At 46.8% G+C, this 19,941-nt stretch overlaps 1 protein-coding gene across 1 annotated transcript in view; it reads left to right on the forward strand.

Annotated features, from left to right (window-relative positions):
- The first annotated feature begins 227 nt into the window (after positions 1-227).
- Positions 228-19,941, forward strand: part of CAMSAP2 (calmodulin regulated spectrin associated protein family member 2) — a 110,029-nt gene continuing 90,315 nt past the window's right edge. Inside the window, exon 1 of the mRNA XM_068541876.1 lies at positions 228-1,016. Within this exon, the coding sequence (XP_068397977.1) occupies positions 878-1,016 (139 nt within the window). The 5' untranslated portion in view covers positions 228-877. The remainder of the gene's footprint in view (positions 1,017-19,941) is intronic.

Below are 19,941 nucleotides of genomic sequence, written 5' to 3' on the forward strand. Positions count from 1 at the left end.
GTCGGGAAAACACGAAAGCCACAGCGAGGCCCGTCTCCCCCTCCCTCCCCGCCTCTCCAGCAGGGTCAGCGGCCGCCGCACGCCGGGCCAGGACGCCAGGATGTGCACTCGGCTGAGCAGCAGAGCCGCCGCCGCCACCGCGCATGCTCCGCGGGCCGCCGGGACCCCCGCTGGGCGGCGGGCGGGGCGGGCCGCGCGAGGACGCATGCGCAGACCCGCGCCGTCGCTCGGTCCAGTGCGGCAGCTGGAAAACCGCAGCTGCGGCGGCGGAGGCGGCTACAGCGCGGGCGGCCGCAGGGGAAACGCGGGGCAGGGCTGGCCGGGCGGGGCCCGAGCGCCGGGCTGACGGCGTCCGCAAGGCGGAGGGCGCGGTGCGGCAGCGCGGCGGTGGCGGGGAGCGGGCGCCAGGAGGGACGGCTGTCGGCGCCCGCGCCGCAGGGACTTTGACGTTCTCCGCGGCGGCTCCGGCTGCGCCGGGTGGGGGCCGCCCGAGTCCCCCGGCCGCGTCCCCGGCGAGTCCCAGCGGCCCCGCGCTCCGGCCGGCGGGCGCCCCGAGGGCAGGGCCGCAAGCGGAGGGCGGCGCTGCGGGAGGCGCGATGGCGGGACGGCCCCCGCGACGTGACCGCTGAGGACGCCCCCGCCGCGCCCGGGCCCGGCCGCGCCGAGACAAAGGGGAGGCGCCCGCACGCGCGCTCGCGGGAGGCTCGCGGGACGGCCGGACGCGGCGCCGCCTCATCCCGGGCCGGGCGCGCGGGGCCGATGCTCTGAGCGGCCCGGACCCCGGCCTGGACCCAGACCCCGACCCCCACCCCCCAGCGCCTACCCCGCGGCCGGCAGCACCATGTGAAGGGCGGGCCGGCGCCCCGAGCGCGTGAAGATGGGGGATGCTGCAGACCCCCGGGACGGGAGGAGGACGTTCATTGTTCCAGCCATCAAGCCCTTCGACCACTACGACTTCTCCAGGGCCAAAATCGCCTGCAATCTGGCCTGGCTGGTGGCCAAGGCCTTCGGGACAGGTACGTGGTGCCCGCCCCCCATCCCTCCATCCCTCCGTCCCCGCAGGCTGCGCGCGTCCCCGTTTTGTTTCCCATCCTCTGGTCCCCTTCGCGCGTGTCTCCGCGCACAGGCTCGGGGACGCGATGGGAGAAGAAAGGAGGGGGGATAACGCAGGTTTGCTCTTCAATCAGGAGCCCTTGATTTGGGCAGGTGGGATGCGGCCAGATTCCTTTTATTGGATAGCAAAAGTGGGTGTGTTTTTTTGTTTTTTGTTTTCCCCCTCCCAGTGACCAATTTGGTCATGTTTTTACATGGGGTGGTTTTAATTTGTGGTATTTTTCTCATTGTGCTGCATTCATTTCCCCCACAGTCATAGTTGTGATTACACCACCGAGAAATCTGAGTTGGTTTCGTTATTATTGGAAGGAGGTGGATGGCACACAGACTACATTGATTTTGACATTTGTAACCATGGCTGCGATTCAGGATCCGTGGACTGTACCGTGGCCTCTGTCGGAGCGCAGTATTAATTTTTGTCGTCATTCTTGAAGCCCGTGTCCTCCCGTACACGTTTCAGGCTCTATTAAACCAGTTATTAAAACCCGATATTTAGCTTGCTGTGTGTCATGTCCTATTTTTACTTCGTGTTCAGACACATTCCTTTTCCCAAATATTTTGGCTTCATAAATTAAGAAAAACAACAACTCCCTACTGTGGGATTTTTTTTTTTTTTTAAATAGAAGAGTTTTTGGAGGGCATGTGCTGTTGACACAAATTGTATAGGACAGTAGGCGTCAGACACTCCCGCCTTTACCCAGTCTTTGCAAAATGACAGGAAAAGGGCCTCCTGTTGTAATTCCTTAGCTGTTGCTTTAGGAGCCCATGTTGTGGAGCTCTGAAAGCATTGCCTTCTCACGTGGAGATGCTCATGGAAGGTAATTTCATCTAATAACTTTGAGTTATTTTGTAAGATTTCTGTGGCCTAGTTAATAAATATTGGATGTGTAAAATATTTATTGAGAAGTTTCTTATATTTACAGATTTTTCTCCAGATGTTAAATACAGGGGTTTTTTTGTTTTGTTTTTTTTTTGAGGGGAAGAGGATGGCTTATTTCCAATTTTAGGACCGTGAAAATTTGTGGGTAAATGTTTTAATTCATTCTTACTGTTTAAACATACACAGCTGGATACATACACAGGTGACTATCAGGGCTGCATATTTAGTTAACTAGCAAATGAATCTCAGTGTTTAGAAAACTATTTGAATTAGTTTTGAGGGAAACTTCACGTTACAGTGATTTTGTGTTTATGACAGCTTTTGTTTTATTTGAATTATCATGCTTTGATATTGAAGTAGAAAGATGTTAAAGGTTTTATTTATTTATTTTTGGCTGCGTTGGGTCTTCGTTGCTGCTCTCAGGCTTTCTCTAGTTGCGGTGAGTGGGGGCTACTCGTCGTTGCGGTGCGCGGGCTTCTCATTGCGGTGGCTTCTCTTGTTGCAGAGCACGGGCTCTAGGCATGCGGGCTTCAGTAGTTGTGGCACGTGGGCTCAGTAGTTGTGGCGCGTGGGCTTAGTTGCTCCGCGGCATGTGGGATCTTCCTGGATCAGGGCTCAAACCCGTGTCCCCTGCATTGGCAGGCGGATTCTTAACCACTGTGCCACCAGGGAGGTCCTGATGTTAAAGGTTTTAAAACTAGCATCAGGAGTAAATATAATAAAAAATTTATTTTGAAATAATTTAGATTTTAAAGATTTCTTTGGAACTAAATGTGTAGAGTAACACCTGGGAGGAAACACAAAGTGTTAGTATATTTTTGTTTTCTGGCACCACTGATATCGGTGGTGAAAATAATAGATGTATTTTGGTTTTAACTTAAGCAGCATACTGAAGCTAATATCCATTTAGAGGAGAAATGAAAGCTATTTAAGTTTTTTTTTTTTTTTTAAGGTTTTTTTGATGTGGACCATTTTTTAAAGTCTTTATTGAATTTGTTACAATATTGCTTCTGTTTTATGTTTTTGGTTTTTTGGCCGGGAGGCATGTGGGATCTCAGCTCCCTGACGAGGGGTTGAACCTGCACCCTCTGCATTGGAAGGCGAAGTCTTAACCAGTGGACTGCCAGGGAAGTCCCTATTTAAGTATTTAGAAAAGATGGAAAGAGTGAAATTGATATAGTGACCTCTGTGGAAAAGCAATGTGTACAAAATGGAAGGCAGAGGGAATAGCAAAAATATTTTCTTTCCTTCTGAAACTGAGAGGAAACTTGTAGTACAGATGTCACAGTGTTGCCCTGGATTCACAAGGGTTCCTAACCAGAAAACGGCCTACTCCCTGGATACCTGTCAGGCAAGTTTACTAGATCCTGGACCAGTTGAGAAACAAGTGTTGAACACACTTGGCGAAGAAGAGAAGAGGAAGGAACAGAGTATCAGTGGAATGTGTGTTGTGCCTGGGCACTGCACTAGATGCTTTGCATTGTGTCGTGTATTTGGGACTTACAGCAGCTCTGTGATGTAGGTGGCGTACTCCTCATTTAAAAAAGAGAGGACGCCAGTGCAGAGAGGTGAAACAACTTCCCCACGGTCACAGTTTTAGTACGGGCAGACATGAGCTTTGATTTGATTGTCTGACTGAAGGGTATGGCGTTGGTGAGGGCAGGCATGCCTCTTGTATGCCCGATACCTCAAACACATTGCTTCGTTTATTCCCACAGCATCCCTCTGGAAAGATATTGTCCTCATTTTGCAGGTGAGGGAAGAAGCTCAGATGAATTTGCTCAAGGTTAAACATCTGGCAAGCGGTGGATCCCGTGGGCCAGTGCAGGTCTTTCTGACTCTTAAGTCTGCGCTGTTTACCCCGCTCTGCACAGTAAGCCTCTCATCTGCCAGTGTGCAGAATGGGCACACAGCACGCGTTAGAAGTCTTATTGATTTATTTTCTTTAAAGGATGGGCAGATCTTAACACACTCTGAGATGGTTTAGATGAATGTTGTTGGTACTTACAGTTGTCTTGGCAACAGAGTGGATGAAAGTCATATTTAAAATGGAATGAAAATCAAGTTTAGAAGACCTTAAGAGTCACTTAGTAACAAGAAATTATATTATTAAGAATGTTATCTTTGTACATTTTGTTTATTCTTTAATCAACAGTCTTTCAAAGTATAAATTTATATGGAGTGAGTTGAAAAAATGTAATGTTTCATTTCTTTTGATGTAAATTTTCTGCATTTGCTGCAGACACCGTTATATGGCAGATGTTAGTAGACAACATATTTCAGAGGTATTGCTAGTGGTATTCAGTTAATCATTCAAAACATTAGCCCAAATTTAAGTTATGATTTACTAAAATCACTTCTTTAATGATGACACGTCCGGTCTTCAGGCACCAATTTAGTCTTTCTCCGTTAGAAAGTTTCTAACTTTTGACATATTAAAAAGAAGTCAATTTTAGAACCGTATGTTGGAAAATTCATTTAAAATGATAGCTAGAAATCAATTTTGGGCACAGAATGAAGTTACTGAACTATAAAAAGTAAATAAAGCGGTAGCATTGTAATACCTAGAAAGCAAATAGAGTATTTACTTAATTTGAAGTCTTCTATCAGAGCTTGGAATCATATTCTTTTTCTTTACACTAAAAATATTCCAAATAACCCAAATCTTCATAGTTTATTTTGTGGAAGAATGCAGGTACAGTTTTGATCAAATGAAGAATAAGTTTGTTTAGGTGAATTTTAATCTGTAAACCAATTAGATACTTTAAGCAAATTGCGGAAGAGGGGGAAGTTAAACTGTGCTGTGTCTAATGTATTTGAACAGCTTAACCCATTTAGCAGTGATATTACTGAGTTTGCTTTAAGTGCTTTGGGGAAAATGGTGGGTGCAAACCCTTTTACGACCTTCTTCCTTACTAAATTCTTGCATTTGGAGGCAGGTCTGTGAGGCTTGCAGGATCTCAGTTCCCCAGTCAGGGATTGAACCCAGGCCATGGCAGTGAGAGCACTGAGTCCTAACCCCTGGACTGCCAGGGAATTCCCAGCATTTGGAGTTCGTAACATGGCACTTAAGGCCCAATTCCTAGTGTCACTTTATCATTTCAACTTTATCAACGATCATTCTCCCTTTCATACCATGTAGTTTGATACAAACTACAAAACATATAGCAGAATATAAAATCATCTGCTATTTTAAATAACCCTTATTTCATTTCTTTGTATATCCCAACACGTTTTCTCAAAAACTTGTCTCACACCTGACTCTCATGCACGTGTGAAGGATGTGCTGTCAGCGGACAGCACTGTGGTTAAGAGAGACTGATTGCAGAGAGGCCTGTTTGGGAAGTTCTTGTAGGAGTCTGGGCAAGAGATCGTGAGAGCTTGAAGCAGCCGTGCGGAAATGCTGCTAATATTAATTGAGTACTTACTGTGTGTCGGTCACTTTCCGTGTATCATCTCATTTTAATCCTCATGCCAGCCTTGAGAGGTGGAAACTGCCCATCACTCCAGTGTTACTGATGAGGAAACGAGGCCCAGAGGGTTAGGGACTCACCCAGAGCCACCCAGCTTATGGTGCTGTGTTCTGAGCCTGATTTCAGGCAGCCCACTTTACCATGTGCTGTTTGGGGAGAAGTCAAATGAATGGAAAAGAGGCAAGAGATAGAAAAACACTGCAAAGGTATAATCCCTAGTGTTTCTAATTCTTTATTTATTTTTATTTATTTTGGGCTGTGTTGGGTCTTCGTCTCTGTGCGAGGGCTTTCTCCAGTTGCGGCAAGCGGGGGCCACTCTTCATCGCGGTGCGCGGGCCTCTCACTATCGCGGCCTCTCTTGTTGCGGAGCACAGGCTCCAGACGCGCAGGCTCAGTAGTTGTGGCTCACGGGCCCAGTTGCTCCGCGGCATGTGGGATCTTCCCAGACCAGGGCTCGAACCCGTGTCCCCTGCATTGGCAGGCAGACTCTCAACCACTGCGCCACCAGGGAAGCCACCTAGTGTTTCTAAATGACTGAATTTGGGGTGCATGGGGAGAGGATGAGGTCCCCTGAGGTTGTAAGGAGAATGAGGTTACTTGAGCTTTTGAGATTCGGTGACTGGGAGGGTGAGTCCAGTGCCATTGGCAGAGATGGAGAGCAGCAAGTTAAATGGCAAGTCAGCTTTGTTCTGGGGAACCTTAAGCTTGATGTGTTGGCCAGATACCTTATCTGAGAAATCTAGTAAGGTAGGTAGCTGTAAATGTGGGTAGGGAGTATGATTGACCAGGTGAGGCTACAAAATAGCAATTTGGGAATCTTCTGCCTATAAAGTGTAATTGAAATCAGAAGTAGATGACGCCGTAGAGCGATAGAAAAGATTTGAGACAGAATCTAGGGTGGTGAACACGGAGGAGGCTGAGGAAAAGAAGATGGAATTAGAGCAAAGAGTTAGGAAGAGAATTAAGAAAGTGTAAAGATACTGAGGCCCTGGAAGGAGAAAGTTTCCAGGCGGGTGGTCTTATTAACAGTGTCAAAGGCTGCAGGTATTTAAACCATGCCTGAGTGGCACATACAGGTGGCGGGTGGAGCACGTGGTCTGTGTGCCAGCACAGAGCTCGGAACCCAAGTACCTTTAGTGCAACAACATAGACCAGCAGGATTGGAGGAGGTTTATGTGATGAGTAGTGGGAGATGCAGCTTGAAAGGTAAATTGGGATTGTTTGAAGGGCCACGTTAGGGAATTTGGTATTTGATTAGTAGATAAATAAATTATCCTAAGCACACTGGATTTTTGAAAAAGCTACTATGATTTATTGAGCACATACTTAGTGTTAAGTACAGTTTTGAACATTTTATATGCCTTATTTTAATTCTGAGAACGACCCTATTAAGTAGATATTATTTTATTTCTTCTTCTGCCACTCTAAGGTAGGGTTTCCACTGCAGAACTACTGGCTGGCTCCTTCCTTGTTGAGGGGGCCGTCCTATGCATTGTAGGATTTTAGCAGCATCCTGGCCTCTACCCACTAGGTGACAGTGGTATTCCCCACTCCTACTTCTTCCCAGGTTGTAACACCCAGAAATGTCTCCAGACATTGCCAGTGTCTCCTGGGGCCAATACAACCCCAGCTTAAGAATCACTGCTATGAAGACTGTGAGATACACTGATACACCTTCAATTAAAAAGGTTTTTTGGACATTAAAGTACAAATTTGTTACAACGTGTCCTGATTTCACAGATATTCAAATGGAAAATAAGAATTTAGGAGATATGATAGTTTGCCCTTTTTATAAAAGAGGAAATGGGTTTAGAGGGGTTAAATAACTTGCCCTTGATCATCCAGCTGGTAAATGATGGAACAAAAATTAGAGTCAAAACCTTTATTATACTAAAGTTTGTATTTTGACCTCTGTGTTATACTCTTCCTAGAGTTCATTACAGCTTTGTAGTATAATACTGGAAGTGAAGGCACAAAGAAAGCGTGAAAACCTTTCAAATGTAAGTCTAAATTTTTGGTTTTTCGTGGAATTTAAAGTATGTTTAATTTTTTCTTCAACGAACCTGTTTGTATTTGATTAGTTAGTACAGAAATAGGAAACATATTTAGCATCGGTCTGTCATTTCAGGGTCGTTCCCCACCCCCCCACCCCCCCCCACCAGTGGATCTAGTTTTTTAGGTACTAGTTTATGGACCTTTTCTATTGGTAAATTACAATAATGATCTTTAAATTAATATTACACATTTGTTAGTAGTCACAGCGTGGTGCTTCTGCTGAGATAATAATTGTATTCACTGATCACATTTAGCACTTTCCTTCCTGTGCTTGCATGGTTTCTCCTTTTCTTTTTAAACACGCATTCTGCATCAACGTAACATTCTGGGTTAAAGGGCGACACCCCGACACTGCAGTGTCTTTCCAGCTCTCCTTCTACCACCTGCTCCCTTTTTGGGGGGCTTTTCCTAAAGTCTTTGTCTCAGTTCCCCTGCTTGCTGAATAGTCATGATGATAAGCATTTGTTTTGCCTTCTTTAGAAGAAAAAGCATATACATTGAAACATGAATTGATCCACCTCACACTTAGGCTACCTTTGGATATTCTGTTTCCCATTGTGGAATGGGATTGTATTTCTTTAATAATTTCAAAGAATTCTTTTTATTAAAAATACTTTTTTCGGGAACGAAATTGGGTCATTTGTAGAGACGTGGATGGATCTAGAGTCTGTCATACAGAGTGAAGTAAGTCAGAAAGAGAAAAACAAATATCATATATTAATGCATATGTGTGGAACCTAGAAAAATGGTACAGATGAACCGGTTTGCAGGGCAGAAATTGAGACACAGATGTAGAGAACAAACATATGGACACCAAGGGGGGAAAGTGGTGGGACGGGGTGGTGGTGGTGGTGTGAATTGGGAGATTGGGATTGACATGTATACACTGATGTGTATAAAATGGATGACCAATAAGAACCTGCTGTATACAAAAATAAAATAAAATTCAAAAATAAAAAAAAAATTTTTTTTTCAACTATGAACTGGGAAAAATAAAACAGAGGCTGGGAATCCAGCACTAGAGAGAAAACCGAACTCCTCTGTAACCCTCACGGTTGCACCCCGAGTGTTAGGCCTAGTCGAGTTTATGAAGCACCTGAAATGGTTTTTTGAGGTAAAGAAATAGAATTTCAGTTCACTGAAAAAGTATTCGTCTCCTTACTCCATATTTAACAAATACAGGTTCCTGGCAATGTGTGTGTATGATCTTAAAAAGTTACTTTGAATCTACCCCCGTTCCCACTCCCGGCCGTCTCCTTCAAACCATTTTCTATCTCTAAAATGGGAATTACAAGCAAATTTGAGTACTTTAGGCTCTTGAATAAAAAATATTTGAAATGTTTTGAAATACTTTAAAAGACATTTGTCCTCAGCAAAGGAAAGTTTCAAAGTAGATGGTTTCATTTTTTTCTGCTGGCATTTTACTACTACTTTCAAGACTCTCTTTCAACTGTCTTCTTGTTTTCCATTCTTTTTTTCTATGACGTTCATATTACGAGGGTGCTGACTCGTAAATTTTTCTCTAATTTACGTGTTTTGTAGAATTTTGTATTGTAACAGATTTTGAAACAGCAGAAATATCCTTTTTTCTTTTTAGCTACCTCCATTTTTTTTTAACATAGATTTTAGAGGTGTTGATTGTAAGTTCTTGAAATTTTACTTTTGACACTTAACATTTTTTGAAGAGGTGAGACGGGCACCGATTCAAAAGTCCAGAGGTATAAAAGGCTAGGTCTAGTGGAAAGTCTCCTTCCCTCCTGGACCCTGAGCCACTCAGTTTGTGTTTTAAACTTGGTAATGTTGTTGGAAGACTGTTTCTCAAAGATCTCGGGGGAGTGCACTTACAAATGGTTGAAATGGTGATTTTAATGTTGCGTGTATTTGACCACAGCGAGGAAAAAGATGTCTTGGATACAGAGCAGAAAATGCATTGGAGGGAGACGAAGGGTTGTGAAGGGGGAGCAGTTAGGAGGTTGCTATGGCCCAGGTGAGAGGTGGCAGCGGCTTGAAGGCGGATGGATACGGAAGGAAGTGATGCGCGTCAAAGTGAGACTTGGTGGTTGGCTGGACACGGCGAAGGAAAGATGGTATTGCGGGGCGTGGGAAGACCGACTTTCCTTGCTGAGGCACAGAACAGTGGGAGAGGGCCAGGTTGTGTGTGCGAGGGAAAGAGGGCGGGAGAGAGCAGCGCCGCGACGGGGGTGTGTGCGTTGGGCCCTGGAAGAGCCCCGCGTGGGGCCCGGAAGATCTCGGGATGAGAGGCGAGGTGGTGATGGAGATACGCAGGGTGGGTAAGTGCCAGTCACCCCGCGGGAGAGTGTGGGGAGGCCCCCAGGACGGGAGAGCCGCAGAGAGTGACCAGAGGGGGAAGCGAGGAAGCGGGACAGGAGGCCAGCCTGGGGGGTGAAGGCGCAGCCGGAGGCGCCTCGGGATTTCGCAGCTCGGCGGCGGAAGGTGTGCAGGGGAAGCGGGGGGGGGGGGGGGGGGGGGGGGGGGGGGGGAGGAAAGCGAGCGGGCGGCCGGGGACGTGTTCACTGCGGCACGGAAAGCGCACCTGGGTCGGCGGGGGGAGGGGGGGGGCGGGGCGGGGGCGGTCAGGCTTCTCCCGCGCCCCGCCCTCTCTCACGTCCTGTCCCACGGCACCCAGGGCTCCTCAGAGGAACTTCTCTGCCCTTGTCCTGCCTCCTCCTTCCTCTTCAAGCAAACGAAGCCGTGTGACGATGGCAAATCGCAAACACCTACGATGACAGCGAACTTCCCTGTACTCCGCGTCTGACCTCCATGGCCAGCGGCTCACCCCCCGACCCCCTCCACCGCCCCACCGCCGGTTATTTAAAGCAAGTCCCGGACATCGTGTCATTGCATCTATAAACATACTAGTGTCTCCGGCAGCCCGGGACTCCCTTTTTATTTTTTTATTTGTTTATTGTTTAAGATTTTTTGATGTGGACCATTTTTAAAGTTTTTCTTGAGTTTGTTACAGTGTTGCTTCAGTTTTATGCTTTGGTCTTTTTTTTGGCCCGGAGGCATGTGGAATCGAACCCGCACCCCCTTCATTGGAAGGTGAAGTCTTAATCACTGGACCACCAGGGAAGTCCCCAGGCGCTCCCTTTTTAAACTTTACCGTGGTCCTGCCGTCATCACACAGCTCCACATCACCAGTCATCTTTTTGTTTTCACTTTTCTGTTTTACAGTTCATTTGTTCCGGTCAGTATCAAATAGGGACCATCCTTTGCAATTTGGTATGTCTCTCTAAGTTTTTAAAATATATAGGCTCCCTCTCCATCTAATTTTGTTTTCCTTACAGTTTACTTACTGGAGAAACCATAGTATTTCTCCTGTCGTTTCCCACGGCCTGGATCGCCACGGTACTGTTTAACAGGTTTCTTTTTGTTCCCTGTATTTCTTATACATTGACAGTTAAATATAGAGAATTGTACAGATTCAAGTTTGATTTTTTTTTTTTTTTTTTTTTTTTTGCATACTCCATAGGTTTGTATACTTCCACCAGGAGGCACTTAATGTCTTGTTATTTCTCTTTGTGTCATGACTTCTTTGTTTGTTAGTGGGAATTCTCTTCCCTGTATTAAATGTCTGGGTGCCCTGGGGGAGAAATTCCCACGATGAAGTGCCAGGCACCCACCCTGGAGGTCACGGAGCAGGAAGGCTCACAGACCAAATCAGAGTGCTTAAATCACATGGATTGTTAAATCAGTTTACAGGGAGAAGCGAGGGGAAGGAAAGAGAGGGGGTGAATTAACACACCCTCCCCGAATCCTGCAGCATACCACGCCTCGTTCTTTGTCTGTCTCCTTCTGCTCCATCAGCCTTGCCCACAGATGGTACGGTCACAACAACCAGCGCTGAGGTTCGAACAAGGAGGCCCACAGTGACACAAGGCCGCACACTTGCTCCACCAGAGACGCAGAGGACATGCATGCCTGCCACAGCTGTGGCTTGTCGGGAAGCCTGATGAATAGCCTTGGGTCTTGTGCGCCTTGGGCAGAGCACACGTAGGCCAGAATGTGTGTCACTGATGGGTGGCCCAGTTAAGCATTCATGAATTTTAAGTGTTCATGTATATTTAGTGTTCATTGCCTATTGTTTGTTTAGCCTCATGTATATTTAATATATCATGAATATTTATTGCCTGGTGTATCTTGTGTATCATGAATAGTTAGCACCTTGGGACCTCGTGAATATTAGGTATCTTTTGGTTTTTCCATTCCTTACTATGTTTAACATACATATGCTGCTAATCACTTACCTTTATTTGATACGTTCTTTGAGTTCTGTCCATGATTAACAACTTTTTGCTTACTAGTACTTATCTATACTTCAAATGTCTTAACAGGTTTCACATACATTTTACAAACTTATGCATCTTTTATAACAGAATTGAATAGCCTCGGAAGTGAAAGTGCATTTTCTGAGGTACAGGAAAGGCAGGATAACTGTTCTGTTCTTTCCCTTTACTGGGGGGAAATTGGACCAAACTGAATGGATCACCGGCCCCCAAGAATCTGGAAGGGAGTAAAGAATAGGGAGAAAGAGCATTTGAACAGTGGTGACGAGAGCGTGCCAGGGCTTTGCAGGGGAACCGAGCGTGCATGGTTCCAGGAACCGAGTGGGCCGCCAGGGGCAGGGTCACGTCTTTCTTGTAGGTCAGAGGAAGGCTTTGAGTCCTTAAAGAAGCAGAAGTCATTGAAGACCCTGAGGTTTGGCAGGGTGTGTGACGTGCTCAAGTTTGCCTACGGGAAATAAGCAGATTCTGGCTCCAGTAGAGAATGGCTTGGAGTGGGGACAGGTGTGAACATTGCAAAGACAAGTATAGGAGTAATGCAGTAGTGCAGATGCAGAGTTCCGAGAGCCAGGACCAAGAGGTGTGAGCTGAGATTGCGAGAAGGGGAGGGTTGGGCTGGATTTGGTGATGGATTTGGTCTGGGGCTTGAGGGACGCCTAGATGCCGCTGTACCTCTGTGATGCAGGGAACACCGGGAATGATTACGCTTGGGGAGAAGATTGATTTGGGGCATTTTGAGGTTTCGTGACTCTCTTCAGCGTAATTTCAAATGTATAAGAATAGTACAAGGAACTCCTGCATACCCTTTCCCCAGGGTTACCAGTTGTTAACCTTTTGTCCCATTTGCGTTATGATTCTCTCCCTTTCCCTTCCCCCACATAAATCTGTGTGTGTCTGTATATACATACACACACACGTAATGTTTTCTGAACTGTCTGAGAAAGAATTAGAGACATTGTACCCTCTACCCCTAAATACTTCAGGCTCTCTCCTAAGATGAACGGTAAGTCTCAGATAATCTCAGTAAAATTATAAAAATAAGGAAATTTAACTTCGACACCGTATTATCTAATCCACATCCCCTATTCAGATTTGCCATTGTCTTAATGTCCTGTGTTGCTGCTTTTTTTTTTCCCATTCCAAGATGCAGTCCAGGATTGTGCATCACGTTTAGTAGACTTGTCTCTGTTGGCTCCTTAACCTGGAACGGCGTTTCAGTCTGTCTCTGTCTTCCGTGATACTGACATTGTGAAGCCTCAGCACCCCAGCTGCATGCTGAGCTGCGTGGCAGGCCCCTGCCCTGGGCACTGTCTTTGCCCTGTGCCCCTGGCACAAGCAGGCGGTTCCCTGCAGGCACCAACTGGGCCACCTCCTGCCTCGTGGTCCTCTGCCCTCTCTGGAATGCTGGGCCCTCATTCCGCCCCTGGGCTCCATGATTGGGACGATGATGAGATTCTGGTGTGGCTGCGGGCAGTGTCCCAACAAGAATACCTAGGTAGTCTGAAGGAACAGTACACAGACCCGTGCCCCAGACAAGAGGTGATGGAGACCCAGGAACCGGAGACGTTTCCAGACCCCCTCCTCCTCCTGTCCCCTGGCGCCACCCCATCTTCTTTGGCTTTCTTCCTTCTTGTCCTTTGACCACCTACTCTCTACTCTGCCTCCTTCCCTCCCTGCTCGCCTCCAGCTGACCCGCCCTCGCACCCCCTCTCATCCCTGCCACCTCCATCACCTGTCTCTCCAGCAGCAGGTGTGCTTTGTTGCCCCCTGCCTGGCAGCATGCCTGTGTTCCTCGGGGGACTTGGGCAGGGATGCCCAGGAGGCACCAGAGATGAACCACTGGGCAGCCAGGCAGCCCCAGAGGAGAAATATCTAGCCAGAGCACAGTTTCCTTACCCTCTGTTCCTCCCAGGATCAGCTTGACATCCTCCCTCACACGCCGAGATGCCAGGGAGGTGGGGGCAGGAGGTAGGAAATGCCAGTTCTCAGTACCCCCCAAATGTCTGAGCCTGCAGGGTCGATTTGTTCCCTTTATTAAAATGTATTTTTATCTTATGAAAACAGTAGGCCAGTTATTTTATAGAATGTCCCTCATTTGGATCTGTCTAATGCGTCTTCTTGATGGATTCAAGTTATACAAACCTGGAGGGACGACCGCAGAAGAGGTGCTGTGTTTTCAGTGGGTTGTGTCAGGGGCACACGAGGTACTTTCAGTTGGTGATGCAGACTTTGATCACTTGCTTCAGGCGGTATCTGCCACTTCTCTCCGCTACAAAGTTATTATTTTCCATCTTTAATTAAGAAGCAATTTGTGGGGAGATAATTTGGAGTACCCTGTTCATCAAACCCACCAATTTAGCATCCAAAATGATTCTTGCTTGAATCAGTTGTTATCCCATTTATTTTATCCCATTTTTAGTTGGTATTCTACTACAAGGAAGAGTTTTCCCTTCTTTTTCTTTCACATACTTATTCATTTATTTGTTTACATCAGGGTGGACATTCTTGTTTTATTCAGTGGGTTATAATCTTTTATTGTCATTATTTATTTTGATGTTCAGATTGTCTCAGATTTGGTCAATGGGATCTCCTTCCGGCTGAATGCTGTGACCTTTTGACATGGTCCCATCATTTGTTAGCTTTTCCTTATTTTCCTTACACGCGTGCGTGCGCGCGTGTGTGCGCGCGCACACACACACACGCACACACACACACACACACACACACGTTCTTAGCTGATCTTGCAGTTTTCCTGCTCCAGCCCGGGAGGAAACAGCCATTTCTGGAGGAGTCCTGGTTCGTTTTAATGGGAGGCGTATTAGAAACTGAGATATAGGTGCGAGGCTTACTGCCGCTGGGATTTAGCAGACAGAGCTAGGAAACACGCACGTGCAGATGTGACACGCAGCTACAGCTGCTTCTCCCTCTGTCACAGGTACATGTCAGACACCACGTGTTCATACTGACACTTCCCATCTCAGTCCAGCTCCACAGAGCTCGCTCTGATTCCCCCCTTTCCATGTTTCCTACTGCCCTTGTCTCTGAGAAACCGGGCTCTGGTTTTGGGTTTTGGGTTTCTTTGCGACGTGAAGGGTTGTGAGGATCTGGAGCTCAGGAGAGGTCCCTGCGTCTCTCAGGGCAGGGAGAGGAGTGGAGGAGGTGACTTCAGCATGTCTTGGGTGTGTGGAGGGCGCGGGGGCGCTAACTTCACTGGTGTCTTCTTTGAAGGCCAGGCTCAGTTTGGGTACTTTACCTTGTACATGCTTAAATATTTGAGTGCCTGCTGTGTTCCAGGCACTGTTCTAGGTGCTGTGACAGAGGACAGCAAAGTATCCTGCTCTCCTCGAGGCTGCGCCGTAGCGGGAGGGGGTAGAAATAAGCAAACCTCAATGTGACGGGATAGTAGTAATTGAAACAGGATGACTGCCTGGGGTCAGGGAAGGTGTATCTGGGAGATGACCGCTGACCGAGCTCCCGATGGGAAGGGCCGACCGCAAGAGGAGGATGAGGGGCAGGGGAGCAGCTGGTGCCCAGGCCCCGAAGGACAGACGTGGCACCCTGTAGCGTCTGCGGTGTGGTGGGCCCAGAGGTGGAGGAACTTGAAGGCAAGAGCAGCCACGGCTGCACACCTGCGCAGGCTGGGGAGCCTGAACTCAGGACAGACAATTCCTGCACTCACGGTCCCAGGTCAGGTAAGACACAGCTTTTAAATCCAAAGCCCCAGTTCTCCCCACTCTGTCATGCTGCCTCCTGATGGTAGTGAATGTAGGTTAACTGAGAAAGGTTTGGTTTTGAGAGGGATACTATTGCAGAAGTAAAGAGTGGCCTAGGGGAAAACTGTCAGGTTTTTCAAAGCAGGTACAAGGAGTAAATTAGGATTACTAGTACAGAATCTGGGAGTTGAGGGGAAATTTGAAATCTGGGAGTCCCTTCAGGACAAGACTAATGACTAAAATTTTTTAAAAAATAATAACATTTTCATTCATCAAATATTTATTTCATGCTCGCCGTGTATCAGGCACTAAGATGCTACGGTTTGTATTATGGGGAATAATTATGGCCCTTGCCCTCTGGTCATGTAGGAGGTACTCTTTTTTTTTTTTTTTTTTTTAATTAATCTTTATTGGAGTATAGTTGCTTTACAACGTTGTGTTAGTTTCTCCTCTACAGCGAAGTGGATCAGCTATACGTATACATATATCCCCTCTTTTTTGGATTTCTGTGAGGTACTCATTTTAATACATCCTTGTCAACAGTGGGTTTAAAAATTATTTGCCATTTTGATAGGCAAGGTCTCGTAACTTTCTTTGATTACTGGTACTATGATTTAAAAAAAAAATGTTAACTGACCATTTTTTTGTGTCTTTCGGTTAATTTAGAGTTCCAGGTGTAGGGCTTACTTTTACTTGGAGTTTTTGAAACTCACAAATTCTGTCTTAGTAATTGCCTTAGACATAATTTTTAGATTTGGAAAATAAGGCAGTGTTCCCATGGTTGAGTGGTGATATTTCTCAATTGCATTCCCCTTGTACCCCCTGACCGTTCACTGTTTTAAGGAAATCTGTGTCATTTGCTGGTGTACGGATGCAACTAGTACTAACTCAGCTTTATAGAAAAGTGCCTTGAGCAAGACTGTTTCTGTGCCCTCTGCCTGTGCCCAAGCATTTCAGGTGATTGTTAATTTCAAAGCTTAGCCTTCGTCAGGATTTATAATAACATGAGTAAGGTAGGTTCTTGCTTAAGTCCTGGTGCACAAGAAGAACTTGTCTCTTACCCTTTGCAATTCTGGGAGTGGAGTTTCAGTTTCTTGAAGTATTAATTTCTTACCTTCTTGTACTCTGGAGGTGAGGGGGAGGGTGAAACCTCTTATCTTTGATTTTGCCTGTTTATTTTCTAATATGTGGTTTCAGTTCATTTGTTTTAAAAATGTGATACAACTCCAAACTGTTTTTTAAAAAATGATAGTCTTGTACTGTTGGCAAAATGATGGACATTTTCGAAGCCTTCTTTTAAGCATATTTGGTTCTTGAAGACTTGTTCTTAAAAGTGACCTACTTTACAATACTCCATATGCAGTTTTGCATTCTTTTGGGGTGGAATAATCTGTTTTTTTCATATTCTTGAAACATTCTTTGACTTGCTGTGGATCCCTTCCCTTTTCCTTGCATTGAGATCTTTTTTTGAAACTTACGCTTTCATCACTTAGATTTGTGGGTTTCTCATAATAAAATGAAAATAGCCCCTAAGCTATATGTTTTCCACCTTCCAGCTTGGTGATCCTGGCAAACCATTGTTATTTTTTTTTTTTTTTTTTTTTTTAAAGTTGGGCTTATTTATCCTTTTTATTTATTTATTTATTTATTTATGGCTGTGTTGGGTCTTCGTTTCTGTGCGAGGGCTTTCTCTAGTTGTGGCAAGCGGGGGCCACTCTTCATCGCGGTGCGCGGGCCTCTCACTATCGCGGCCTCTCTTGTCGCGGAGCACAGGCTCCAGACGCGCAGGCTCAGTAGTTGTGGCTCACGGGCCCAGTTGCTCCGCGGCATGTGGGATCTTCCCAGACCAGGGCTCGAACCCGTGTCCCCTGCATTGGCAGGCAGATTCTCAACCACTGCACCACCAGGGAAGCCCCCATTGTTATTTTTGAATCTGCTTAGCTACAAGGTTTAGAGCTAAGACTCTGCATTTATCAGCTATGTGTCCTTGGGCAAGATAACCTTTCTTGAGTTCCTTATCTGTAAAATAGGGGCAAGAGGGTTGTTAGTATTGAACGACAGAATGCATGTTTGTGACAGTGCCCGCACATAAAGGCCCTTATTAAGTATTATACATTCCTAATATTTTTCTGTGTATTGTCTGATTTGACAGTTCCACCAAGTTGTAATAAAGATCATGCGTGAGAATGGATGTAAAAGCCGTAAATAAATATGTAAGCGGATGTACAGGTGTGGTGAAGTTTGTCATCCTGATAATGGGCAGTCACTTTTCTTTGCACAGCTAATGTTTAGGTACCAAGTCACCTGCATTAGTCACGTTTTATTGTTATGGGGGAGAAAATCTATTATGTATACATTTTATAATAATTATCTTAAAATCAAATAATTTCCCTTTTAAATTTGCTCTACGAGTAGCTTCCGTTTAGCTCCTGTGATACTAAAATTTAAGTGAGTGCCAGCACCGTGTTCTGTAGATTACAACGGAGCTCATGTATCACGCTGAGGCAGCTACTAAGTCTAAGGCTGGCTCACTACTGATTAATGCAGCTATGAAGGAAGGAAAGTGTTTTCAATTATTAAATGAGGATGATATTTTTAGATGTCTCCAAAATCCCAAATTGGTACATCTACTCTTGACCTCTTTGCAGAGTCCTGTATTCCCAGCTGCTTTTTGGATATTTCCACTTGGATATTTTTGCTATTGTTTCAAACTCAGCATATGTAAAACTAAGTTTATGATCTTGCTTCCGGAGTTGATGCTTCCTCTGATTTTCTTTTCTCTCTCTTTTTATTTTTATTTTTTTCATTTTAAATTTATTTATTTATTTTTGGCTGCGTTGGGTCTTCGTTGCCGCTTGTGGGCTTTCTCTAGTTGCGGCGAGCGGGGGCTACTCTTCGTTGCGGTGTGCGGGCTTCTCTTGTTGTGGAGCACGGGCTCTAGGTGTGCGGGCTTCAGTAGTTGTGGCACAGAGGCTCAGTAGTTGTGGCTCGCGGGCTCTAGAGCGCAGGCTCAGTAGTTGTGGCGCACGGGTGTATTTGCTCCGCGGCATGTGGGATCTTCGCAGACCAGGGCTCGAACCCGTGTCCCCTGCATTGGCAGGCGGATTCTTAACCACTGCGCCATCGGGGAAACCCCTTGATCATTTATGGCTTAGTGTTGTCTCCAGTTTCTGAATCGCTGAACTTCACCTGTCTGTCTAGATTATCTGTAGACTACTGGCTCCTTGAGGGTAAGGATTACTTCTAAATTCTTGAACTCCCCAGAACCATACTCGTATGTAAAGTGAACGTGCAATCATTATGGTACTACTATTTGATGAAAATATTTTTCTGAACGATAGGACTTGTCAAAAACCGTAAGGTAAAATTGCTGCGGAGTGTATCAGTGCTTGCGAATACGCTTTTCGGAAGGCCGACGTTGCTGAGCGCGGTGGCGTTATCGAGCTCGTGCTAAAGCTGCCTGTTCAGGAGGCTCCTCAGATCCGCGAGGGGCGGCGCGTGGCCCCGAACCCTGGTTCCCCGGAGAAGGCAGGCGGGGGCCTGGCTGGTGTCGGGCCCGAGCTGCCAGGTTCTGTGGCTGTGGCTCTACGCCGGCTTCCTGCTCAGATGCCCGCCTTTCCTCGTGGGGGACGACGCCCGTCCTCGCCTGGCGCTCTTCCCCGGGGGATGGCCTGGCCGCCAGAGAGAAACGCAGAGAGCGTCCCCGTCGCCCAGCTGCCCTGTCTGTCTCCCCCCGAAGGGAGCAGCTGGGCGCCCAGGAAGGCTTTTTGGGGTGGGCTGGGGGGTCGGAGGGAAGGCGGAGGAAACAGGGCTTCCTGGTGCTGCGGCCGTGGGAGGGCGGTTCTCCGTGAACCGCGGCGGTGGCTGCCCCTCAGCAGCCGCCGCAGGCCAGCGGGAAGGGGGAGAGGCCAGGCGGGAGGCAGAGGGACGGCAGGCGGCGGGCGGGTTCTGCCTGGCAGCGGCGAGCTGGGCAGCTGTGGGCAAAGGATTCTATCCTCCCAGGCGTCGAGGCCTGGCGGTCCCCGGAAATAGCTGTCACCGTGCGTTTCCTGGTTGACCGCTTGAACGTGAGCGGATTCGCTGCAATGGGCTTTTCGGAGCCTTGTGGCTCGCTCTCCGTGTTCGAGCGAGCACGTGGGAGTACCTTCCGCAGACTCGCTGGACGGAAGACGTCTCTCCTTGATCGCTTGCTAGTCGCCGTTTAGCATAGGCTCGGAACCGTTATCTCCCTCCTGCAAAGGCAAGTTCTATCTCTTTCTCGTTCCAGATTACCTGCCAGGGTCGAATAAATCATCTTTTCGGTCAAAGGGTTATTGTTATTTTCAGAAGGGATCTGAACGTTTAAGACATGAATGATTATTAGGTAAACTGTGTTTCTTTTACAAAACTCTTGTAAGAAATTG

The sequence above is a fragment of the Eschrichtius robustus genome, chromosome 3 (genome assembly GCF_028021215.1).
Source record: "Eschrichtius robustus isolate mEscRob2 chromosome 3, mEscRob2.pri, whole genome shotgun sequence".
Taxonomy (NCBI): Eukaryota; Metazoa; Chordata; class Mammalia; order Artiodactyla; family Eschrichtiidae; genus Eschrichtius; species Eschrichtius robustus.